Raw genomic sequence first — 20,360 nt, 5'->3', positions numbered from 1 at the left:
AGGGTCCTGGAATCGAGTCCCACATCAGGCTCTCTGCTCAGCAGGGAGCCTGCTTCCCCCTTTCCCTCTGCCTGCCTCTCTGCCTACTTGTGATCTCTTTCTCTACGTCAAATAAATAAATAAAATCTTTAAAAAGTAAATAAATAAAATAAATTTAAAAAATAATAAAAGGACAGGGGATCCTTTAAAAAAAAAAAAAAAAAAAAGAAAGAAACAAGTGTGGGAGTCAGTCTTCTGCCCTGAGTTCACATCTCAGCCCCATCATTTATTAATAATGTAACATCAGGTGAATTACCTAACCTCTCTGAGCTTTGGATTCCTTATTTATAAAATGAGGCTAATACTACCTGTGTTGGTGTGAGAACATAAATAAAGCACTTAATGACATTCCTGGAACATAGTAGGTGCTCATAAATTATGAGTTCTTTTTCTCTTGGTGACCCACCTCCCCTCCCCCTATCATTTGCTCCGCCAGCCTGTCACTTCCAGGTCTCCTCTCTCCTGAGATCCAGATGGACGCCCCCCACCATGGGACATCTGCCCTCAGACCCTGTGTCTGCAGGTGTGATTACCCAAGGGGAGTGCCCTGTCCCCTCTGCCTCTTCCACTCCCCCCCCCCATTCGAGAAACAAAGCCCCATTTAATGGCTGCTCCAGCCTGTCTCTTGAGCTAGAAACCAGGTCCTTCTATCAGGACGTGTCCCTTCCCTCACCTGCCTTATCAGTCATTCTCCTATGACAGCCTCAGTCTTACCTGTTGTTAGGGCAGGTCTCTTTGCCCTTAGTCCTAGGGTGTGGCCCCTCGTCCTGGGAGGCGGGCCTTAGTCCTAAGGTAAGGCTCTTTTGAGGTTTCCGTGGAAAACCAGAGTGTTTATTGAACCTCCTAAGTTGAAGGGACTCACATTTCAGGCGGCGTCTTCTTAGCCCCAGACAGTTGTGAATGAGTATCTACTGGGCTCTTTGGCGTCCTGCTGTTCCTGCTTTCTGCCGGCTTCCTGGAGTCTCAGCACCTGCAGGCAGCGTTCAGGGATTTGAGGGGAATTTCTGCACAGATCTCGGGCTGCTGTCTGCGTGGCTCCTTCTTTTCCAGACATCTCCCATAATATCTAAACACTTCACAGCCCCACATGCGAGCCTTTGCCTCTTCAGCTCAAGAAAATTGCCAGCGTTTAATAACGTTAATTGTTAACGTTTTTGCTTTATTTCCCCCCACATTCTGGAAGACTAGGGATTAACTTCAGGGGATATGAATTGGGAAAATATGAATCTTAACCTAGTTTGCTTCCCTTGTTTCAAGTCTTATCCCCTCTAGTTTCAGCCTGATTTTGGTTGCTTTTCAGCGCCTTTCACATAGTTAATTTAGGAAAATGCCTTACCCAGAGTTGCTAATAGTTCTCAACAGGGAGCTTGGTAACGATGTAAGAGCTGAGCTCCCATTGCTAGACCAAGAGTCAGCAGGAAGGTTTTGCACTTGCTAGTAACAGAAGTGGTTATAATGGGGAAAGGACTTGGTGCTTCGAATTCCATGTTAACTGAGTTACATGATATTAGGATATTGGAGTGAAGGAGTCTTCCAGAGAGAAATAGGACACTGGAATCCAGGTGAGAGTCAAGGCTTGGAGGTCCAGGGTTGGAGGATTACAGTCAAATCCTGTATGACTATATATCAGCAAGTCCCATGTTTTATAAATAATGGGTAACCATCAAGACTGGGTCTTAAAGTCTATTTGGTGGGTTTCAACTAGCATTTTTTAAAAAAGATTTTTATTTATCATTCAAGAGAGAGATCACAAGTAGGCAGAGAGGCAGGCAGAGAGAGAGAAGAAAGCAGGCTCCCCGTTGAGCAGAGAGCCCTATTTGGGGCTCGATCCCAGGACCCTGGGATCATGACCTGAACCAAAGGCAGAAGCTGAACCCACTGAGCCACCCAGGTGCCCCTCAACTAGCATTTTTGAAAAATAAAGTAGAAGTAAATAGAAAATGTCATAGCACATCTGATGTAGTAAAAGTATGTATGTATGTCATACTTTTGTGTGTGAGTGTACGCATACACACACACGTCTTATGTGTTATGTATATGTTGAATCACAGTGTAAAGTGTGGCAACCACAGTTAAAAAATGTTTGAAAAACACTTAAAGCTGACCCATTGTTTCTGTAACCGAAGAGATGGAGCGCAGAGAAATTGAAACGTTTGTCCAAAGTCCTTAGCTTAGGAGCTGAACCAGGGTCTCCTGAAACCCAGACCAGTGCTCTCAGGGTTGAAGTCAGAAGCACAACTATAAGTTCCTTCCACGTCAGTGAACTTAGAAAAGCAGAAAAGTGTTGCATTAGGGGTGTTGAAGGAGGGACTTCAAATGGAGGGGGCGGTAGCCAGAGTGATGCGCTGCAGAAATAGGGGAGGGGTGTGGGCCAAAGAAAGACCTTGCATTTGGCAGATAGAGTGAGGAAGAGGTGCCACCAAGGCCCAGAGCACATTACAAGGAGTTTAGGAGGGAAGTAGTGATGAAGATAGAGAAGCAATTCCTTTAAAGTCTGGACAGTAATTGTAGTGAAACAACAGAATCCAGGAAAATCTTGTGTGCGTGTGGCTTTTTTTTTTCTCCCAAGATGAGAAAAAGCAGCATAGACTTGAAGGCATTTTTGCCCATATTACACACATAGTTCAGGTTTTAGTACTCTGTGGGGCAAGGTTTCTTTCTTTTCATTGTAGGTGTACGAACATGATACCTTTGTAGGCTGGATTCAGACTGTATTCAAACTGTTGGAATAAAATGTCTGCCAGTCTGTCCAAGACATTAGCTTTTCATCCTGGCTGATGTCATAGCTGATTGAAAGCCGTGAGTGTGGCAGGTGCCATGAGGGGCGTACCCATCCGAGTCACAAATGACTGGCAAAACAGACCATAGGTTTCACGCTCAGTAATGCCGGTGTTCCATGCTCAGAAATGCAGGTAGGGGCGGTAGGACCACTGTAACTCACCTGCTTGGCTGTTCTTGGGGCACTTTGTGCCACTCCCTCTAATGTCATTCTGTTACTATAAGCATGAGCCACTCCCCAATTTTTAGCTCACGAGAGTGTGTTGAGTCTGGTTAGACCTCACTTGCCTGACGGTCCTGAGGAGGGGTGGGGCTCCTGCTCCAATGCAAGCTGGCTGGAAGCAGGTGTCCTCTTCCTGACCAGCTCTTCCCTCTCTCTCTCTCTCTCTCTCTCCTTCAGGGACCGTCTTTCTCTTGACGTTTTTTGCATTTCCCTGAGTGTCTGCTTCTCTCGTTGCAGACTCACACTTCCCGTTTACTCATAGTTTCTACTCCCGCTTCACTTTAGATTACACAGAACCAGACTCTTGTCCCACCACTGCCTTGGGCCATTATTACAGCTTCTGTTCCTGTCTAATCTGCCTGATATCCTAATTCAGATTCCGGGGAGAGCAAGTACAAGTGATTCAGCTGGTGTGTTTTAGTTCCTCCTCATCATATGAACTAACTATTCATTGATCTAGGTACAAACCCGTGGCCCAGAATGGTACAGGTGTGTCCGGGATGGGGGTCACCTGGTGTAAATCATTGCCACGGGGACTGCCGCCCCGCCCATTTGGAATGGGGTGAGCTCTAGAGTGCCCCAGTTCTGAGGCGTGGCTGGCCCACACCAACCCCCGCATTTGGAACTGGGTGGAGGTGTCTTTTGGCTGTCACAGTGGCAGGTGCAAGGAACTACTTGTTTAGAAGGCAAGGACCAGGGATATAAAATGTTTTCAGTGTGTAGACCTGTCCTACCCAATAAAGAATTGTCCTGTCCAGAGTGCCAGTTGTGTCCCCACTGAGACACTGGAGAAGATAGATAAGACTTGTGCCAGCCTTCAGGCACTTGCAGTTTTGAACAGAAGACAGCATATAAACAAATAGTTAAAATACAATTTTATAAGTCCCTTCAGGGGAACTGTTAGATACCTTTACTCCACTTGCCCTACTACCCGTATAAGCTTGTGTAAAGAATTTAATCTCACGAGCTGCAGTTTCTTTATCAATAAAACGAGCTGATATGACTACATGACAGTATTATGAAGATTAGGTGAGTTTACAGATATCTATGTACCTTGAACAGTCCAGTAGAGCCTGGCATGTGGGAATGCTAAATAAACATAAGCCGCCACCGTCGCTTCACCAGCACAGAGATCCCACATCCCCTTTGACTACAGTTCAACAGGAATTGAGTAGCCAGTACTTGTACTTAGTGCTGTACCAAGCATCAGGGGGTATCCAGAGAAGGGTGTCCCCCGACTCCCCAGTATACACACAGGACTTTACAGACCAGGTGAAGAGGTAAAATGTAAAACAACCATGTACTATGGTACAGAAATGTACCATCTAGATAGTGAATGCTAGGAACAGTCAGAAGGGGGAAAGCTCAGTCCTTATCTGAGTTAGGGGAGAAGGCTTTAGGAAGATGTTTGAACTTGAGCTAAAGCTCAAGAGAGTAATGGAGGTTGATCTAGGCAGAGAGAAGCAGGGGGAGCATTCCCATCTGGGGAAACTTTATGAGCAAGGGTACATAATTGTGGTGACAGAGAAACACAGTGTGGGGAGCACTGGAGTACTGAAGTCTCAGAAACCAGATGGCAGTTTTGACCAGAGCTTGAGAAATAAGATGGGCTAGGCGTGCATGGGTTGCGTCATCCTCTCAGATGTAATCACTGAAACTCTGCGTAGATGCCTTCTGTGAGGCAAAGAGTGACTGGGGAGAAGAGCAGGTGTCTGAGAACCGAGCCACAGTTTGGGGGCAGACAGAGGAGGGATAGGGCAAGATCATGTGAGGAGGTCAGGAGAAAACCAGAGAATTTACCATCAATGTATGTACTTTTTATTAGCATATAATGTATTATTTGCTTCAGGGGTACAGGTCTGTGATTCATCAGTCTTAAACAATTCATAGCGCTCACCATACCATACACCCTCCCCAGTATCCATCACCCAACCTCCCCATCCCTCCTACCCTTCTCCCCTCCAGCAACCCTCAGTGTGTTTCCTGTGATAAAGAGTCTCTTATGGTTTGTCTCCCTCTCTGGTTTCATCTTGTTTCACTTTTCCCTCTCTCCCCCTATAATTCTTTGTCTTGTTTCTCAAATTTCTCTTATCGGTGAGATCATATGATAATTGTCTTTCTCTGATTGACTTATTTTGCTTAGCATAATAGCCTCTGGTTCTATCAGTGTCGTTGCAAATGGCAAGATTTCATTTTCTGATGGCTGGATAATATTCCATTGTATATATATACCACATCTTCTTTATCCATTCATTTGTTGATGGACATCTGGACTCTTTCCATAGTTTGGCTATTGTGGACATTGCTGCTATAAACATTGGCGGGCACGTGCCCCTTCAGATCACTACATTTGTATCTTTAGGGTAAATACCCAGTAATGCAATTGCTGGATCATAGGGTAGCTCTATTTACAACTTTTTAAGGAACCTCCATACTGTTTTATAGAGTGGGTGCACCAGCTTGCATTCCCACCAACAGTGTAGGAGGGTTCCCCTTTTTCCACATCCTCGCCAGCATCTGTCATTTCCTGACTGGTTAATTTTAGCCATTCTGACTGGTGTGAGGTGGTATCTCATTGTGGTTTTGATTTGTATTTCCCTGATACCAAGTGATGTTAAGTACTTTTTCACATGTCGGCCTTTTGAATGTTTTCTTTGCACATATGTCTGTTCATGTCTTCTGCCCATTTCTTGATTGGATTCTTTGTTCTTTGGGTGTTGAGTTTGATAAGTTCTTTATCGATTGGATACTAGCCATTTATCTGATATGTCATATGCAAATATCTCCTCCCATTCTGTGGGTTGTCTTTTGGTTTTGTTGACTGTTTTCTTTGCTGTGCAAAGCCTTTGGTCTTGATGAAGTCCCAATAGTTCATTTTTGTTTGCCTTTGGTGATGGAAAACCAGAGAATTTAAAGTAAGAGAGAATGACCAATGCTTTGAAGAGCCCCAGGGAAATTCTGTTGGATTTGTTGAGGAGGTTATTGGTTGACTGAAAAGACAATGTTGATGTTATAGTGATACTCAGAATTACTTTCAGAGGATTTCTATGGGGGATGGTGTCATAGAAGGAGTGCATGAAGATCACTCTTTCAAGACCTTTGGCAAAAAGAATCAAAGACCTGTGACTGTATGTGAGGGGTCACAGAGTTGGACAAAGCTTTCCTGTGCTTACTTTTTACAATCAGGGTGGTGTTGCTTATTGGAGGACAGATGGGTAGGCAGGAGGGAAAGGAGAAGGAAAGGGTTAATATGTCGAGGCAAAAGACATATCTGGGGGGGCCATATTTACCCAAAGATTAGGAGATGACTGAAGCCTGAGAGGAAATAAGGCCCTTCTGAGTTTGGAATGATCCAGTCTGGTAGATGCCCACCAAACCCAGAGACCTTGCCCTGGCATCAGGAGCTGTGTCCTCAAGCTAGGTTGTCTGTTTTCTCCACAAGCCATCCCCTAAATTGTCTTTGTAGAGTGTTTCATCAGCAACATAGGAAGATTGGCCTGGGGTGATGGCAGGTCTCTGTAAAAGCAAGAGATCTTAAGGAAAGGCAAGCTGTTGGGGGTGGATAGGAAGAAGAGCTCTTGAGGACCATCTTTCATGCAGACCAGAGGATGTTAGAGGGCGCAGTGGGAGGACCGGTGAATCAAAGCAGCTAACTTGCAAAACCACGGCAGGCCTGGCCTTAAATAGGATGTCAAATTGAGAACCCAGGAACTTGACTCACCCACAGAGTAGATGCCCCAGAATTTTCCAAATTGGTACTTCCCGAGAAACCAGGCAGTGCCCACACTGGGCATGACCATCAGGCTGTAATCGTGCCCACGCACAGTGATTACTGGTGGGAACGGACACGTTTGCATACACGGTTCCACAGTGGACCTCATTCCACCATATCAAGAAACCCATAGCTTCTAATTGTGAACTGAGAGGAGGCTGATGGAATATATTATGTTTCATTGACTCTAAAACACCATCTATTGTAAGATATTGAAAAAGTTTAGGTACCACTAAAAAGACAACATCTAATTAAACTTTAACACACTATTGGAAAACACATCTTGCTTTTAGAGATGTTAAAATGTGAAAAAAATGTGCATCTTAGCATCTACTGAAATGTGAAGATGTTTCTACTTAGTGCTGACCTCACAGCAATACTTAGATGAAAAATATGGTAGAATTTCTTTAATTTTCCTCAGTGATTTGGAGATAGGAAATTCAATTTTTTTGGTCTCCAGCCTCTGCCCGGCTTAGAGGAGGATGGAAACCTCATTTATCCCCAGTGCCACAGGTCCTAAATTTTAACCAAAATTTTCATAAAACTTAAGATAGTTCATGATTTCTAAAATATCTTTGGATAATGTCTTGTATCCCAACAATAGCAGAGTAATGCTCAGGGCACTCTAAGTTACAATGATTGTTGCCATTTATTAAGTGCCACTTGCTGTGCTAAATCCTATGGATTAGGTATACACATTAGGTACAGAAGTCCAGTAGCATCTAAGCTTTGTGATGATGGTAAAGAGAGTATTTCCAGAACCTAGTAAGTTGGGATGTCAGGGTACTCAGTGAATGTGTGTTGTCAAATGGAATATTCTATATTTGGGGCACGGAATAGGTTCACTAAACAGTAGGTAGGGTTTTAATACATGTTCTGTTCCAAGTTGAGATAACTGCACTCTAGTCCTAGTTTTCCTATTTCCTTTTTCCTATTTATTACAATAAATGGATGTTGGATTTTTTTCAAATGTATTTTCCCCCCTGTCAATTGACTTGGTCCTATGATTTTTCTTCCTTTGCCTGTTGATGTGGTAAATTACATTGTTTGATTTTCAAAAGTTGAACCGGCATCATACTCCTAGAATAAATATGACTTGGGGCTGTTAAAAAGAAAAAAAAAGATAAAATGGTACATATTATTTTGAAGACTTTATTTATTTATTTGACACAGAGAGAGAGAGAGAGATCACAAGTAGGCAGAGAGGCAGGCAGAGAGAGAGTGGGAAGCAGGCTCCCTGCCAACCAGAGAGCCCGATGTGGGGCTCGATCCCAGGACCCTGGGATCATGACCTGAGCTGAAGGCAGAGGCTTTAACCCACTGAGCCACCCAGGTGCCCTCGTGTGTATTATTTTGTATTGCTTCTCAAGAAGGGAAGTTTAGGGAAAAGACCAATGCAGGGATTAGAGAGGCTTACATCTACCTGGACTTAAAGGACAGAAGGTGAGGAGAAAGACAAGCTGGGCTTGTCACGTTCAAGGATGAGGAAGGGAACATATACTGGAAGTTGGCATCACTGAGTTCCATAATAACGGCAGCAAGGACCTTTTATTTATTTATATAAATATAAAATATATTTATATTCTAATAAATATAACCAAAGCCCTTAATGTTTAAGTTGATTCTATTTTGCATTATTCGTTTGTTTCATGAATTTATGTTTTGCCTGTTCAAGTAGATTCATTAAATCAAATGGGAGTAACTTTAAGTTACTATTCCCTATTCCATTTACTATTCCTGAACTCAGGAGAGATGACATAACTTTCCCGATGAGACTAAGGAAAGCTTTTGAGGGCATTTCAACTTTTTCTACTTGCCCAATGGCCTAACACTCTGCTTGGTAGCTCCCTATTAAATATTCATACAGTTTTGTAGCTAGAACTTGAATAGGATTATGATTCAGGGAAATTGATTGTGGGGGAATGCTCATTTATAAAGGATACGTAAAATACTATGAGAGCAAGTGGAAGGAATAAAAGTTAACTACCTCACAGAAGCTGCAAAGTCTAGTTTTATAGGGTAGGATAGAAAAATAGCCAGAGGGGCTCGGACATGAGCAAATTTTGAAACATCACCGTGGTGTCATGATTAAAATTGGAACTATAATGCCAGGCATGGCCATGTGCGTAGGAAGAAGACCTATAATCCAGACAGACCTTGACCCCTCATGGGAAGCACAGGCTGTGGATGCTGGATTTGAAAATGCAGCTGTCTCAGCCCTGTGGTCACACACCAGCCATGTCAATGCTTTGTGTCCCTGTTTCCTCATTTGTAAAATGAGGGCAATAATAACTTCCCTCAAGAGACTTGGTAAATATAACATCAGGTGTGTGTGTGTTTGGATAATAAAGCTTTTCGTATATAGGGTTTTTTTGGGGGGGGCTGATTATAATCAATATCTGCTTACTCAATAATTTATTCTTGGTGAGCTATTTTATGAAAACTGTTTTTGCTCTCTTGATAATTCCACTTCTGCTGCCTAAAGATTAAGTAACAATAGTGCTGTCCCACCAGCAACACACCCCTCTAGGAGTGATGTGTATTGGTAAGTATTCAAAAATGGTGCTTGAGTTGGTCCTAGAATTAAACTTCCCAGCCTAGCAGTATAGGAAGATGCAGACTTGGATACGGTGCACCTGACTCCTTGGCTCTTCCCAAGACCCGGATAGGATCTAGAAAAAGGAAGGGGCAAATGAGAAGTTTTGAGCTGAGTTCCCCTTGGTGGAAACCCTCCCAGCAGGGACTGTGCTAGAGGCTACTTGCCAAAGTAGTGGCAGTTACAGAGCAAAGGCCACAGGGAAAGTTTTTTCAGTTGCCTTTGAGATTTAGGACCTAAAGGGGATCAATTCCTCGCTGAAGCTGGGTGGCCCTGAGTGTTGCAGGTGCTAAAGGTAAAGACAGGGTGGGGGCTGGGTGGCCTGTCTGGAGTGGCAAGAAATGCGGGAAAACTAGGATTTCTGATTGCCCCGGTTGGGCCTGGGGAAGATGAGCAAATTTACAAAGACAGCCTGCTCGGGAGACTGTCGTGTTGTTACTTAAGCAGCATTTCCTGACCCACTGTCTCCCGCAGTCTACAGGGATGGGGCCAGCAAAGAGACCTCAGATCATTAAAAAGTGAAGAAAGAGTTTGCAATGGATTAACAGAGTAATTGAGAACTGTTGGTGTTAGAATATTCTCATTTTATAGCAAATGTTCTCTCCTCCACCTTTTTACTCTTTGTCATATCAGCGTTACATGTTCACTGTAGAAATACTAGAAAACACAGCCCAAGAAAGGAAAAAAAAATCACCACTTCCATCTCTGCCAAGACTTTCTCATTTTCACATATACGCACTGAAAGTATTTTCCCTTTTTAACTAAATCGCAGTTTGTTCATAAACTCTTGGTGTACGCTTTTTCCATTTAACCACACACAGACAACATTCCATGTTAAATAAAAATCTGTATCTCCCTGGCTATAATACTGTTTTGTCATACAGATATGCCGTAATTTATTTAACCAGTTCCTTTTGGGGAGAAAGTTTGGCTGTTTCTGCTTCGGTCGTTCTGAATTTTTTTAACACATTGGAGAATATCCCTGCCTCTGCATCTTGTGCATTTGTCTAACTACTGATGTATAATATCTTCCTAAAAGTAAACTTCTGACTTAAAAAGTTTGACTTTTTTTATTTTAAGAAGTAGAGAAAGTAGGGGTGCCTGGGTGGCTCAGTCAGTTAAGCATCTGCCTTTGGCTCAAGTCATGATCCCAGGATCCCAGGTTTGAGCCCCCAGTCGGCTCCCTGCTCAGTGGGGAGCCTGCTTCTCCCTCTCCCTCTACCTTCCCCACTGCATGTGCTCGCTTTCTTTCTTGCACTCCCCCTCAAATAAATAAAAATCTTTTTTTGAAGCAGTTTTTTTTTTTCCGAGATTTTATTTATTTGTCAGAGGGAGAGAGAGAGAAAGAGCACAAGCAGGGGGAGTTACAGTAGGTAGAGGGAGAAGCCTGCTTCTCCCTGCTGAGCGCTGAACCCAGTGCTGGACTCAATCCCAGGACTCTGGGATCATGACCTGAGCCCAAGACAGGCTCTTAAGCAACTGAGCCACCCAGATGCTCCTAAATAAAGAAAATCTTAAAAAAACAAAACAACAACAGTATTACAAGTTATTACCTGCTACCCTGCCCCTTGAGGTGTCATGTCTGTCAGGGTTGACAAGAAGGAGCTGAAGGTTCTTGAAGGGGGGGGCTCCCCCCTTCCTTTAGGAAGATGATGACTCTGTAAGTCAGAAAGCCATGAGAAGACAGGATAAAATAAGCATTTTCCTTGGTTTCACATATGTTCTGCTGTAAATTATCAGAATACTGTGGAATCGTTACTGTGCTTGACACCGTTAGATTGGATCCTGAGGGATTATTGATTCTGCCAAATGGGGTTTTACAGATCCCCTCACATGAAGATAATGCAGATGTGCTTACATATGTAATTGCTCATGGTGGGTGCTTCAGAGACGCTCTGCTGTACTGTTGGCTCCCTGGTGGCCACTAAACCCCCCAGGTAGAATTTGGGTCACCGCTGGCCTCACTTGCCCACAGACATGGTAGCTGTGGGTCAGGGGCCATAGGCGGGCTCCAGTCCCGGCTGTGCTTACTGAGTCGGTTCACGGAGCTCTCGTTCCTCGCCCGTGCAATGGGGACGATATGGTAGGGTTGTTAGGAGGATTAAATACCCTGGTGTTTGTAAAGTGCTGAGAACCATGCTTGACGCACTCCGTGAGGGCCCTATAAGTGTTGGTTAAAATAGGAAGCTCCGAGGGGCTGCAGGAGCTGGTGGAGGGAGGCCAGGACGGGCTCACCAGCCTGGGGAGGAGGGGGCCCTCCCAGAGAGAACTGCCATTCCAGACGCAGCCTGAAGGGCTCTTTACCGAAAGCTGTCACCTCCGAGATTGCTCAAACTTTCACCAACAGAGACGTTTCTTAGTTAGAGTGACACCTGATTTTCAATTACTGGTGATACATTAATAGATTCGGGTGCCATGGAGAAGTGCAGGCTCAGCACTTTCAGAGCCTTCTGCCCCAGAGCCAGCTCCTGCCCTGATGCGGGTTTTCTTTTTTCCACTCTTTTCCCTTCTCTCTCTCTCTTTCTCTCTCTCTTTTTAACGTAGTGGCCTCTTTTTCTGCAGCTTTCATTTCCTTGGTTTCTTTCAAAGTGTGAGTGCTTGAGAGCTGTGAGCAGGGCTCCCAGTCCCTGTAAATCCCTCCGAGCTCTCCTTGCTGTGCTGGGCCCGGCCCACTGGGATCTGCATTCTGCTGGCTACAGGGTAAGGCCCCAAAGTGGGAGGGCTGGGTCCCTGGCCAGAGCCCTGGCCAGCGGGGAGGAGGGGGTGCTGCCGAAAGCCAGGTCCTAAGGCAGACAGAGTAGACAAGTGCCATCCACTTCACAGCATGGCCTCTTAAATGAGAGCTGGATGGGCCTTCAGAATTCTTCCCTAGAAAGCATCCCCCCAGAACAAAGCGTAGTAAGGGTGGGCAAAGTGAGAGACAATACTCTTCGATTAAAAACTCCTGAAGTGAAACTCTGACTGTTTAAGGAGCAGGAGAGGAAGGCGGGAGAGGAAGGTGTAGAGTTTGAGCAAAGCTGGGCCTCACCCTGCAGCTCGTTCCCCAGGAGGATTCCAGCTCCATCCTTTAGAACCGGCCCTGCCGTGATAGCCTCGGGGACTCGGGCGATTCATATGTAAATGTGGGAAAGCCTCGGGGAAATGCCTACCCTATTCAAAGGATTTGGGGGTTGCGGAGCATTCCAGAGCTCTGGGAAGATTCTGCTATGCCTGTTACCCTGGGACCCACACGTCCTCCCCCTGGCTGCGGCCCTCGGGCCCTGCAGGTGCGTACCGGGACGCCGGAGCCCTCGGCAGCAGGTGGGGCAGCCTGAGCAGCTGGGGACCTTGTCGGCAGGTCAGAGACTTTCCCCACCAAACCCAGATCCAGCTTGCAGAGGAAGCCAGAAGTGAGTGGCTTTTTTTCTGTGACCCTGCTTACAAGTGTGGCTTGTAGAGTTGAGGGAAACTGCGGGGTTGCTGGACCCCCTCCTTACTCCACCGAGGAAGGAGCCTGGTGACGCATGCTAACCTGCGGGGTGGGGGTCCTGAGAGTGGCTGGAATGGGGACTTGGTGCAGGTGGTGGGACCGGGAAGGGGAACAAAAGGAAAGAAACAACCCCGCTCGAACTGTTTGATCAGAGAGACTAATTTTGTGCAATCAGCTTTGGCTCCAGCCCCTGAATTCCTCTAGGGCCATCTCAGGTAGAAGGTGGGAGCTGGTCTGCACAGGGCAGTGTGGGTTGGTACTGGCCTCAGCCTCCTCCATGTGCTTCCTCAGCTTTTATTCTGAGAGAAAAGTGGAGTGTTCCAGTATCTTGACAGACAGAGCATTTTGACTTGGAGCATTTTACCTAAATCTGGTGCAGAGAACACATTTTGGCCTGTGGTGGGAAAAGAATGAACTTGTGTCGAGTTATGGCCTTGTTTATTCCTTCAACAGCTTGGCAAGGCAGGCACAATTACCCTCATTTTACAGATGAGGACACTGAGGCCCAAAGGTCAAAGTGGCCTCTGTCGGGGTTGACCAAATAGAGCAGGGAAGAGCAGGGTTCCAAGCCTGTCCACACTGCAGCTCGCTGAGCGAGGAGGCCCCCTCTCTCACTCGGTCATCCCAGGCACTAAAATTTTACATCAGAACTTCTTCCTTACGCAATACATGGAATAATGGAAAAAGGGTTTTACATTTGGAGTCATTTCAAGCCAGATATTTCTAGTTTGACTTAATCTTGAGAATTAATATGTGTTTAGAGCTTGAGAGTCACCTATACCTTCAGAAACATGTAGAATTTTATCAAAATTGCCGATACAGTTTGAGGATTTTAAATTACGCTAAAGTGTTCTTGGTTTTCTCTTAAAGACGGTCCAAGAGTTTATAAATGCACCTGCCCAAAAAAAAAAAAAAAAGAAAAAGAAAAAAGGAAGCATCACACTGGTAGTTTTAAAGAATTGTTACCATTTCATTTTTCTCTTAATAAAAATAAAAATCGAGTTTCTTAGTGTAGGTTGCTGGCTTTTGATTTATGAATACACTTAAGCTTTCAGCTATTATAATTAATAGAATTTTGATTCCTGAGATTTGAATAGTTTCCAGGGAATTTTCAAGAGTTGAGGCAAATAAAGCCCTGACCTTTTCTAGGTGAGATTCCAGTCTAGGGAGGCAAATTGGTACAGTGTTAAGTGCATAGGATTTAGATTGAAATATATTCAGATTAAAATTCCAGCACTGCCATTTACTCACTATATAACCTGGGACAAGTTGGTCAGCCTCTCAAAACCCACGTTTTCTATTAAATCAAGTAATAATAAATCAAATAATAAGTTCAGAGTTTTGACATGAATATTAAATAAGGTCAGGGACATAAATAGGTAAAGTGTATTGCCCTTGGTAGAAATTCAATAAGTGTTCTCCCTTTCAGAGCTTTTTGTCCTGTATTAAAAATGAGTGTCTTCTAAAAGTAACGTATAATTATGTTGTACACCTAAAGCAAGCATGTCAATTATTCCTAAATAAAAAAGATAATACATTTTAAAAATGAGCTTCTCTTCTCAACTTCCCACTTATGGAACCATATTTGGGAGTGAGATCCTGTTGCTTGTAATTGCAAAGAAAATTTGAAACAAGGCTATTGAAAATGAATTTTTACGTATGCTAAAATTAATTTGGGCTGATGATTTAGCATTCTTGTGAAATAAGAGTTATTCTTGAACTTCTGTCATTTGTTTGACCAAAAAAATTTCAAGAAAGATATTTTCCAATTATGTCTTTTTAAACTTTGTTTTGAATAGTATAAAATTTACACGATTGCAATATACCAAAAACCTGTATATCCTTTATTCACATTCCACCGGTGTTTAACGTTTTGTTGGGTTTTTGTGTGTTCATTCTCCACACACACATAGATACACACACACTTTTTTCTGACTGAGTGTAGGTTTCATACATTGTGTCTTTTTGTAAGCTTCCATGTGTGCATTTTGTATGAACCATGGATGTCATACCTGACCACATGGATTTGCCATTTTAGGAAATTTTTCACTGATGTAATCATTTATCTAATTTATAGTCTATATTACAACTTCACCAATTGCCCTAGTAATGTCCTTTGTAGGAATTTTTCCCCCAGATCAGGACCTAGTTCATATTGACACATGGCATTTATATATCATCTCCTCAGTTATCTGTGGGAACTCTCAGGCTTTGCTTGCTTGCTTGCTTTAAGTAAACTGTACACCCAGTGGGGGGCTCAAACTCATGACCCCCAGATCAAGACTCACAGGCTCCACCAATTGGGGAGCCCCTCCTTGTCTTTCATAACGTGACATTTTGGAAGAATACAAATCCTCAGTCTGCATGTGTCTGCTGTTTTCAAGAATTGTTTGAGATTTATGCATGTTTGACGGGGATACCGCATAAGGGATATGTGTTGTTTCCAGATATGACAAACAGAAAAACATGATGTCTGTTTGCCCCTTGTTGGTGACGTGAATTTTGTTTACTCAGTGACCATATTCTCCCTTTCTCCACTATATATAGTCACTATTTTTTCATTTTTGTAATTAATAAGTAGTTTGTAGTAACGATCTCAAAACTGCAAATAACCTGATCATCAGACCCCACCATCAACACCAGAATCACCCATTGATGATTTATGCCTGGACCACATTTTATTCTGATCATTGCAAAATGCTGGTTTTCTAATTCCCATCATTTCTTCTATATTTATTAGTTGACATTATACCATAAGCAAAAACATTGTCTTCTCCCCATTTACTTATATACTTATATGTTATTAATATGAATTCATGGATTCTTAGTCAATGGATTATAGTCTATAGCTTATTTACTTTGATACTCAAATTATACTAGATTTGGCCAGTGGGAGCCACGTTAAGCCACCTCCATGCCTTTTGGAAATACCTTCATCGTTTTGTTGGGCACTTTCTTACTTTCTGCCATTCAATGTTTCCAGTTCACCTGTACCTTCCTTGCCCCAATCTTAGTTATTTCTCCAAAGAATTCTGGTTCCTTTTAGTGGAGAGTGGTTTTTAGAAACCAGAATCTGGGTGCATTCTTTTTTAAACATTGGAATTCCTAGAGAAGGAGCTATGGGGAAGATTTTTGAAGACTAAAGTCTGATGCGAAAGCCTCGTTTTCCATAAATAGTACAAACACATGTGTTTTTGCTTCTTAGATCTGCTAAAAATATTCTTGTGATCACACCCAGATTAGTATATTTACTCAACCAAATTCATAGTTCTTTTAATGTGGATCTTTAAGGAATTTGAAATAAACTGAGCAGAGTCAGCTTGATTTTCGGATTTTTTTCGTGTTTATTTTAGTGTTTAATGTTTATTTTTAATGAACAAATGCCATCCCATCTTTATGAATCTCATCATGTGTAGCTAACCATCATGTGTAGCAGCCAATAATGGGTTATTGTAAAAGCTAATGACCAGGCACATATTTGTTTTCGTTTTTAGTTCATACGGTATGGTTCTACAGAGGTTCTTTTGGTTGAAAATAACATTAAAAAGAACTTCATCTTTCTAGTACTTTTGTATCTTCTAGGGCATTTGGGATAACAAGGTGCTCATGTCTTCATTAATGTTTCTGTAGGGACAATCTAGATAATTTTTGTATATTTCATTGTGGATGTTCACCCTCCATCACTGGAACACAGTAGGCCATGTAAGTCACCCAGTTCTCGACAGGTAATTCCCATCTAACTCTTGTCTTCTCCTTAGTTGTCATTGTCATGTTCCCCTAATATTCTTTTTAATGTGCTCCATCAGTGTTTTTGTTTTGTTTTTTTACCTAATTAAGTGAAAGCAATTCTTATAAGAACAGCCCCTCTCTCAGCCTCTTTCCCAAGAGTTTTTGGACACTGATTTGCCCTCCTGAAGTGGACCAGCTTCTCTTTTTTAGGATAAATCCTAGAAATGTTATCACACCGATGAAAGAAGTTCTCTTTGCAGAAATGGCTTTCTCAGCCCTTCATCTGTTCATAATTGGAACTGACGTGTGATCAGATTGCCTGGTGGTTGACAGCAATGAGACTTTGGTTCTCAAGGAATGTGTTCTTTTCAGCCTGAACTGGTGAAGAGTCTTGCTTCCACACCCGGAGCTGCTGACCAGTTCTCTCTTCCCTTCTAGAAATGACGCTGCTTTCCTCCCAGTCTTCATCACCGGTGGCCCCTCCTGGGTCCGTGTACACCGAAAACCCAGAGCAGAGGATGCTGGAGAAGAGAACCAAGGTGATAGAAGAACTTCTCCAGACAGAGAGAGACTACGTTCGGGATCTGGAAATGTGCATTGAGCACATCATGGTGCCCCTGCAGCAGGCCCAGGTGTGAGCTGTGCGAGAAAGTTTGCTTTACCCTGAATGTGATTCTCCAAGCCTGGAGCATTAGATTACGGGTGCTTTCACCACAAGGGTTACTGGCTTTGAAATAAAGGCTGTGACTGCTTCTCCTGCTCTTAATTGAAGGGCCCCCACATGTGTGTGTCATCAACTTACGCTTTCAGCGTCCTATCACTTCCCGAGACTACTGTTAACTTACCAGACTTGCTGTATTAGCTCCCGGGACATTCCCTGCTTCTGTGGCTCCTAAAGACCTCCCAGGCAGTCTGGATGGTAGCTACATTGGGAAGGTGGTATAATAATGAAGTCTGGGGATGGTGGGTTCGGTGGCTCTTGCACCTGACAGTACAGCGTTTGTTCAGGAAACCCTGACCTTCATGTGTGTGCCAGATACTTGTCTAGATGCTGGAGGTAGGGAAAAAGGGTTAACAGCCTCCTGGGCATTTACTGTCCATATTGCTTGTTACTTGACCATCTGGGCCTGGCTTGGGTTTATATTTCTGGAACATTCACTCCTAAGAGCTAGTACAGGAAGTGGGCACTGCCATCAGATTTTGGATTTTGCATGGGAATTTTATCCCAGTATAATTCTAGACCAAACTGGTAACACGGTCCTTTTAGGAAGTTAGTGGGGGCACGGAGTGAGCCGAGAATAACTGGGTCAGGGATAAAGAGTGACACTAAAGACAATGCTGGACGCTTCTCTTCTGGAATCTTGGTGATGGCAAGTGAAGATGACCTTCAACAGTTTTGTACCATCCTTGAAGAGATGTTCCTAGTATGAATGGTGTGCCATTAATTTCATTTCCATGCATTTTTACGTTTTGTCTCCCTTTCTCAGATACCAAACATTGACTTTGAAGGACTTTTTGGAAATATGCAGATGGTGATTAAGGCCTCAAAGCAGTTATTGGCAGATCTGGAAATCAGCGATGCTGTAGGTATGACCTCCTGCCATTGCTTCAGAAGCAGCTCCCTCCCACCCCCCAACCACCACATTTGTTAAACTTCATGGCTAGGAGGTAAGAGGTGAAGCAGCCTTGAGAAGCTAGAAAATGAGATTCTAGCTACCTAGTTCAGGGGTCACTTGGCCCTCTGTTCTCCTTTATCTACGGCCTATGTTGAGGTGATGTCAGCAGTACAAGAGATTTTAGATGTCACATAGTGTGGGTTTTCCGGACTGACACTCCTGAGATCGCTAGCACAGGTTGCACCCAGTATCGACTTTTGTCTATAAAATAAAATAGAAAATACTGAATATACTGTAAAGAATAAGCACAGCTACAGTTTTTTGACACTTCAACTCTACATATAAGTATGCTGAGTTCCGATTTACAGTGTTGGCTATCATGTGGGTCATGGTCAAAACTTTGAAAAACAGGCATCTGTTTTTAATCAACAAAGGAACTGTGTTAGTTATCTATTGCTTTGTAACAAATTACACCAAAACTTAGCAGCTTTAAATCAGGGATATGTATTACCCCACAGTGCATGTGGCTGAGGAATCCGGGAGGGGCTTAGCTGGGTAGCTCTGCTCAGGGTCTCTCCCGAGGTGGGGGTCAAGCTTTTGGCCTGTTCTGCCATCCTTTGGGGCTCAAGGATCCACTCCAAGGAAGCCTCCTCAGCTCTTCAGGCCCTAATTCCTTGCCCTTTGAGCCTCTCCAGGAACTGTCCTCAGGACATGGCAGCTGGCTTTCCCCAGTGAGTGATCCAAGATGGAGAGAAGGCTCGAGATGGGAGACCCACAGTCCTCTGGATATGACATACTGTCAATTCTGCCATATTCTGTTGGTTACACACACCAGCTCTCGTACAACATATTTTGCTATTTTCCTGGAATTATGGTCACAAGATGCTACCGCAGTTCTAGCCATCCCCCTATACACATTGACACATCAGGCAGAAGGGAAAAGTAACCCTGTGTCATTTAAGAGTGAGCAGAGCTTTCCCACTGCTCTCCTATCAGATTTCTCTTTATTTCTCATTGGCCAGAACTGGGTCACATGCATATGCTTATTAAACTGATCCGTAGAAAGGAGAATGTGACCATGATGTTGGCTTAAACTAGGTACTATTCACCTGACTCACCTGGGAGAGGAATGGCCACAGGAACAGAATGCGGGCGAATTAAACTTTGGTGACCCACTAGCAAAGGGCAAATTTGGCATGAATTGCATAAGCAATTTTTGGGGAAATCGGGTTTATTTGAGTATATTTCTTTGTTTTTTATTTTAATATATTTCTTTCTTTTTTTTTTTTTTTAAAGATTTTATTTATGTATTTGACAGAGAGAGATCACAAGTAGGCAGAGAGGCAGGCAGAGAGAGAGGAGGAAGCAGGCTCCCCGCTGAGCAGAGAGCCCGATGCGGGCCTCGATCCCAGGACCCTGAGATCATGACCTGAGCCGAAGGCAGCGGCTTAACCCACTGAGCCACCCAGGCGCCCTATTTTAATATATTTCTAATTTAGCTTATTTTTAATACATTCCCACTGCATATAGAGAGTTACAAAGAACAACTTAATGAAAAAGGCTCTTACCCATTCCCTCACCACCAGCTTTTCAAACCAGAAGTATCCAGTGTTACTAGTTTTCTTCTCTTGCCTTCCAGAGAGTTTATCATATATCACAATTACATATATATTTACTCTAGGCCCCAGCCTCCATTTTTTTTTTTTTTAAATCACACAGGTAGTAGGGAATTATTCAAACTGTTCTACCCTAAGTCTCACCCCCGCAACAACAATGTACCTTCCAAGCAATTCTATGAGCCAGGAATAGAAATGGAAAAAGTATACAGAGAGGGGGAGAACTCAGCCAAAATCAAGGTAATACTGGGTGCTGGCGAAAGCAGCACAGAATTCGCATTAGTAGTCTGACTGGGGAAGGATTCTAGTGCAGGCAGGACAGGATCTGGTGAGGGAGGAAAGAACGGGGCTTGTCTGAGTGAGGAGAGGAGAAAAAAGCACCAGGAGATTCTGGGTACATAGAGTTTTAGATTATTTTACACCTGTCTCACAGAAAGAAATCTATTTTACATCGTGACCCAGGATTCGTGTGTGTGTATGTCTGTGCTTTGACTGTGTCTAGCATTGCCTGAGATTTTCTTT

General features: G+C 43.5%; 1 protein-coding gene across 2 annotated transcripts in view; it reads left to right on the top strand.

Annotated features, from left to right (window-relative positions):
• The window catches only part of LOC122901013 (dynamin binding protein), a 72,049-nt gene that overhangs the window by 32,058 nt on the left and 19,631 nt on the right, over positions 1-20,360 (top strand). For both annotated transcript variants that reach the window (XM_044240301.1, XM_044240302.1), the window contains 2 exons: positions 17,045-17,238; positions 18,094-18,193. In XM_044240301.1, the coding sequence (XP_044096236.1) occupies positions 17,045-17,238; positions 18,094-18,193 (294 nt within the window). The remainder of the gene's footprint in view (positions 1-17,044; positions 17,239-18,093; positions 18,194-20,360) is intronic.

The sequence above is a fragment of the Neovison vison genome, chromosome 2 (genome assembly GCF_020171115.1).
Source record: "Neovison vison isolate M4711 chromosome 2, ASM_NN_V1, whole genome shotgun sequence".
In the NCBI taxonomy this organism is placed as follows: Eukaryota; Metazoa; Chordata; class Mammalia; order Carnivora; family Mustelidae; genus Neogale; species Neogale vison.
The sequence above is the reverse complement of the archived record's forward strand: the minus strand, read 5'-3'. Positions and strand labels throughout refer to the sequence as shown.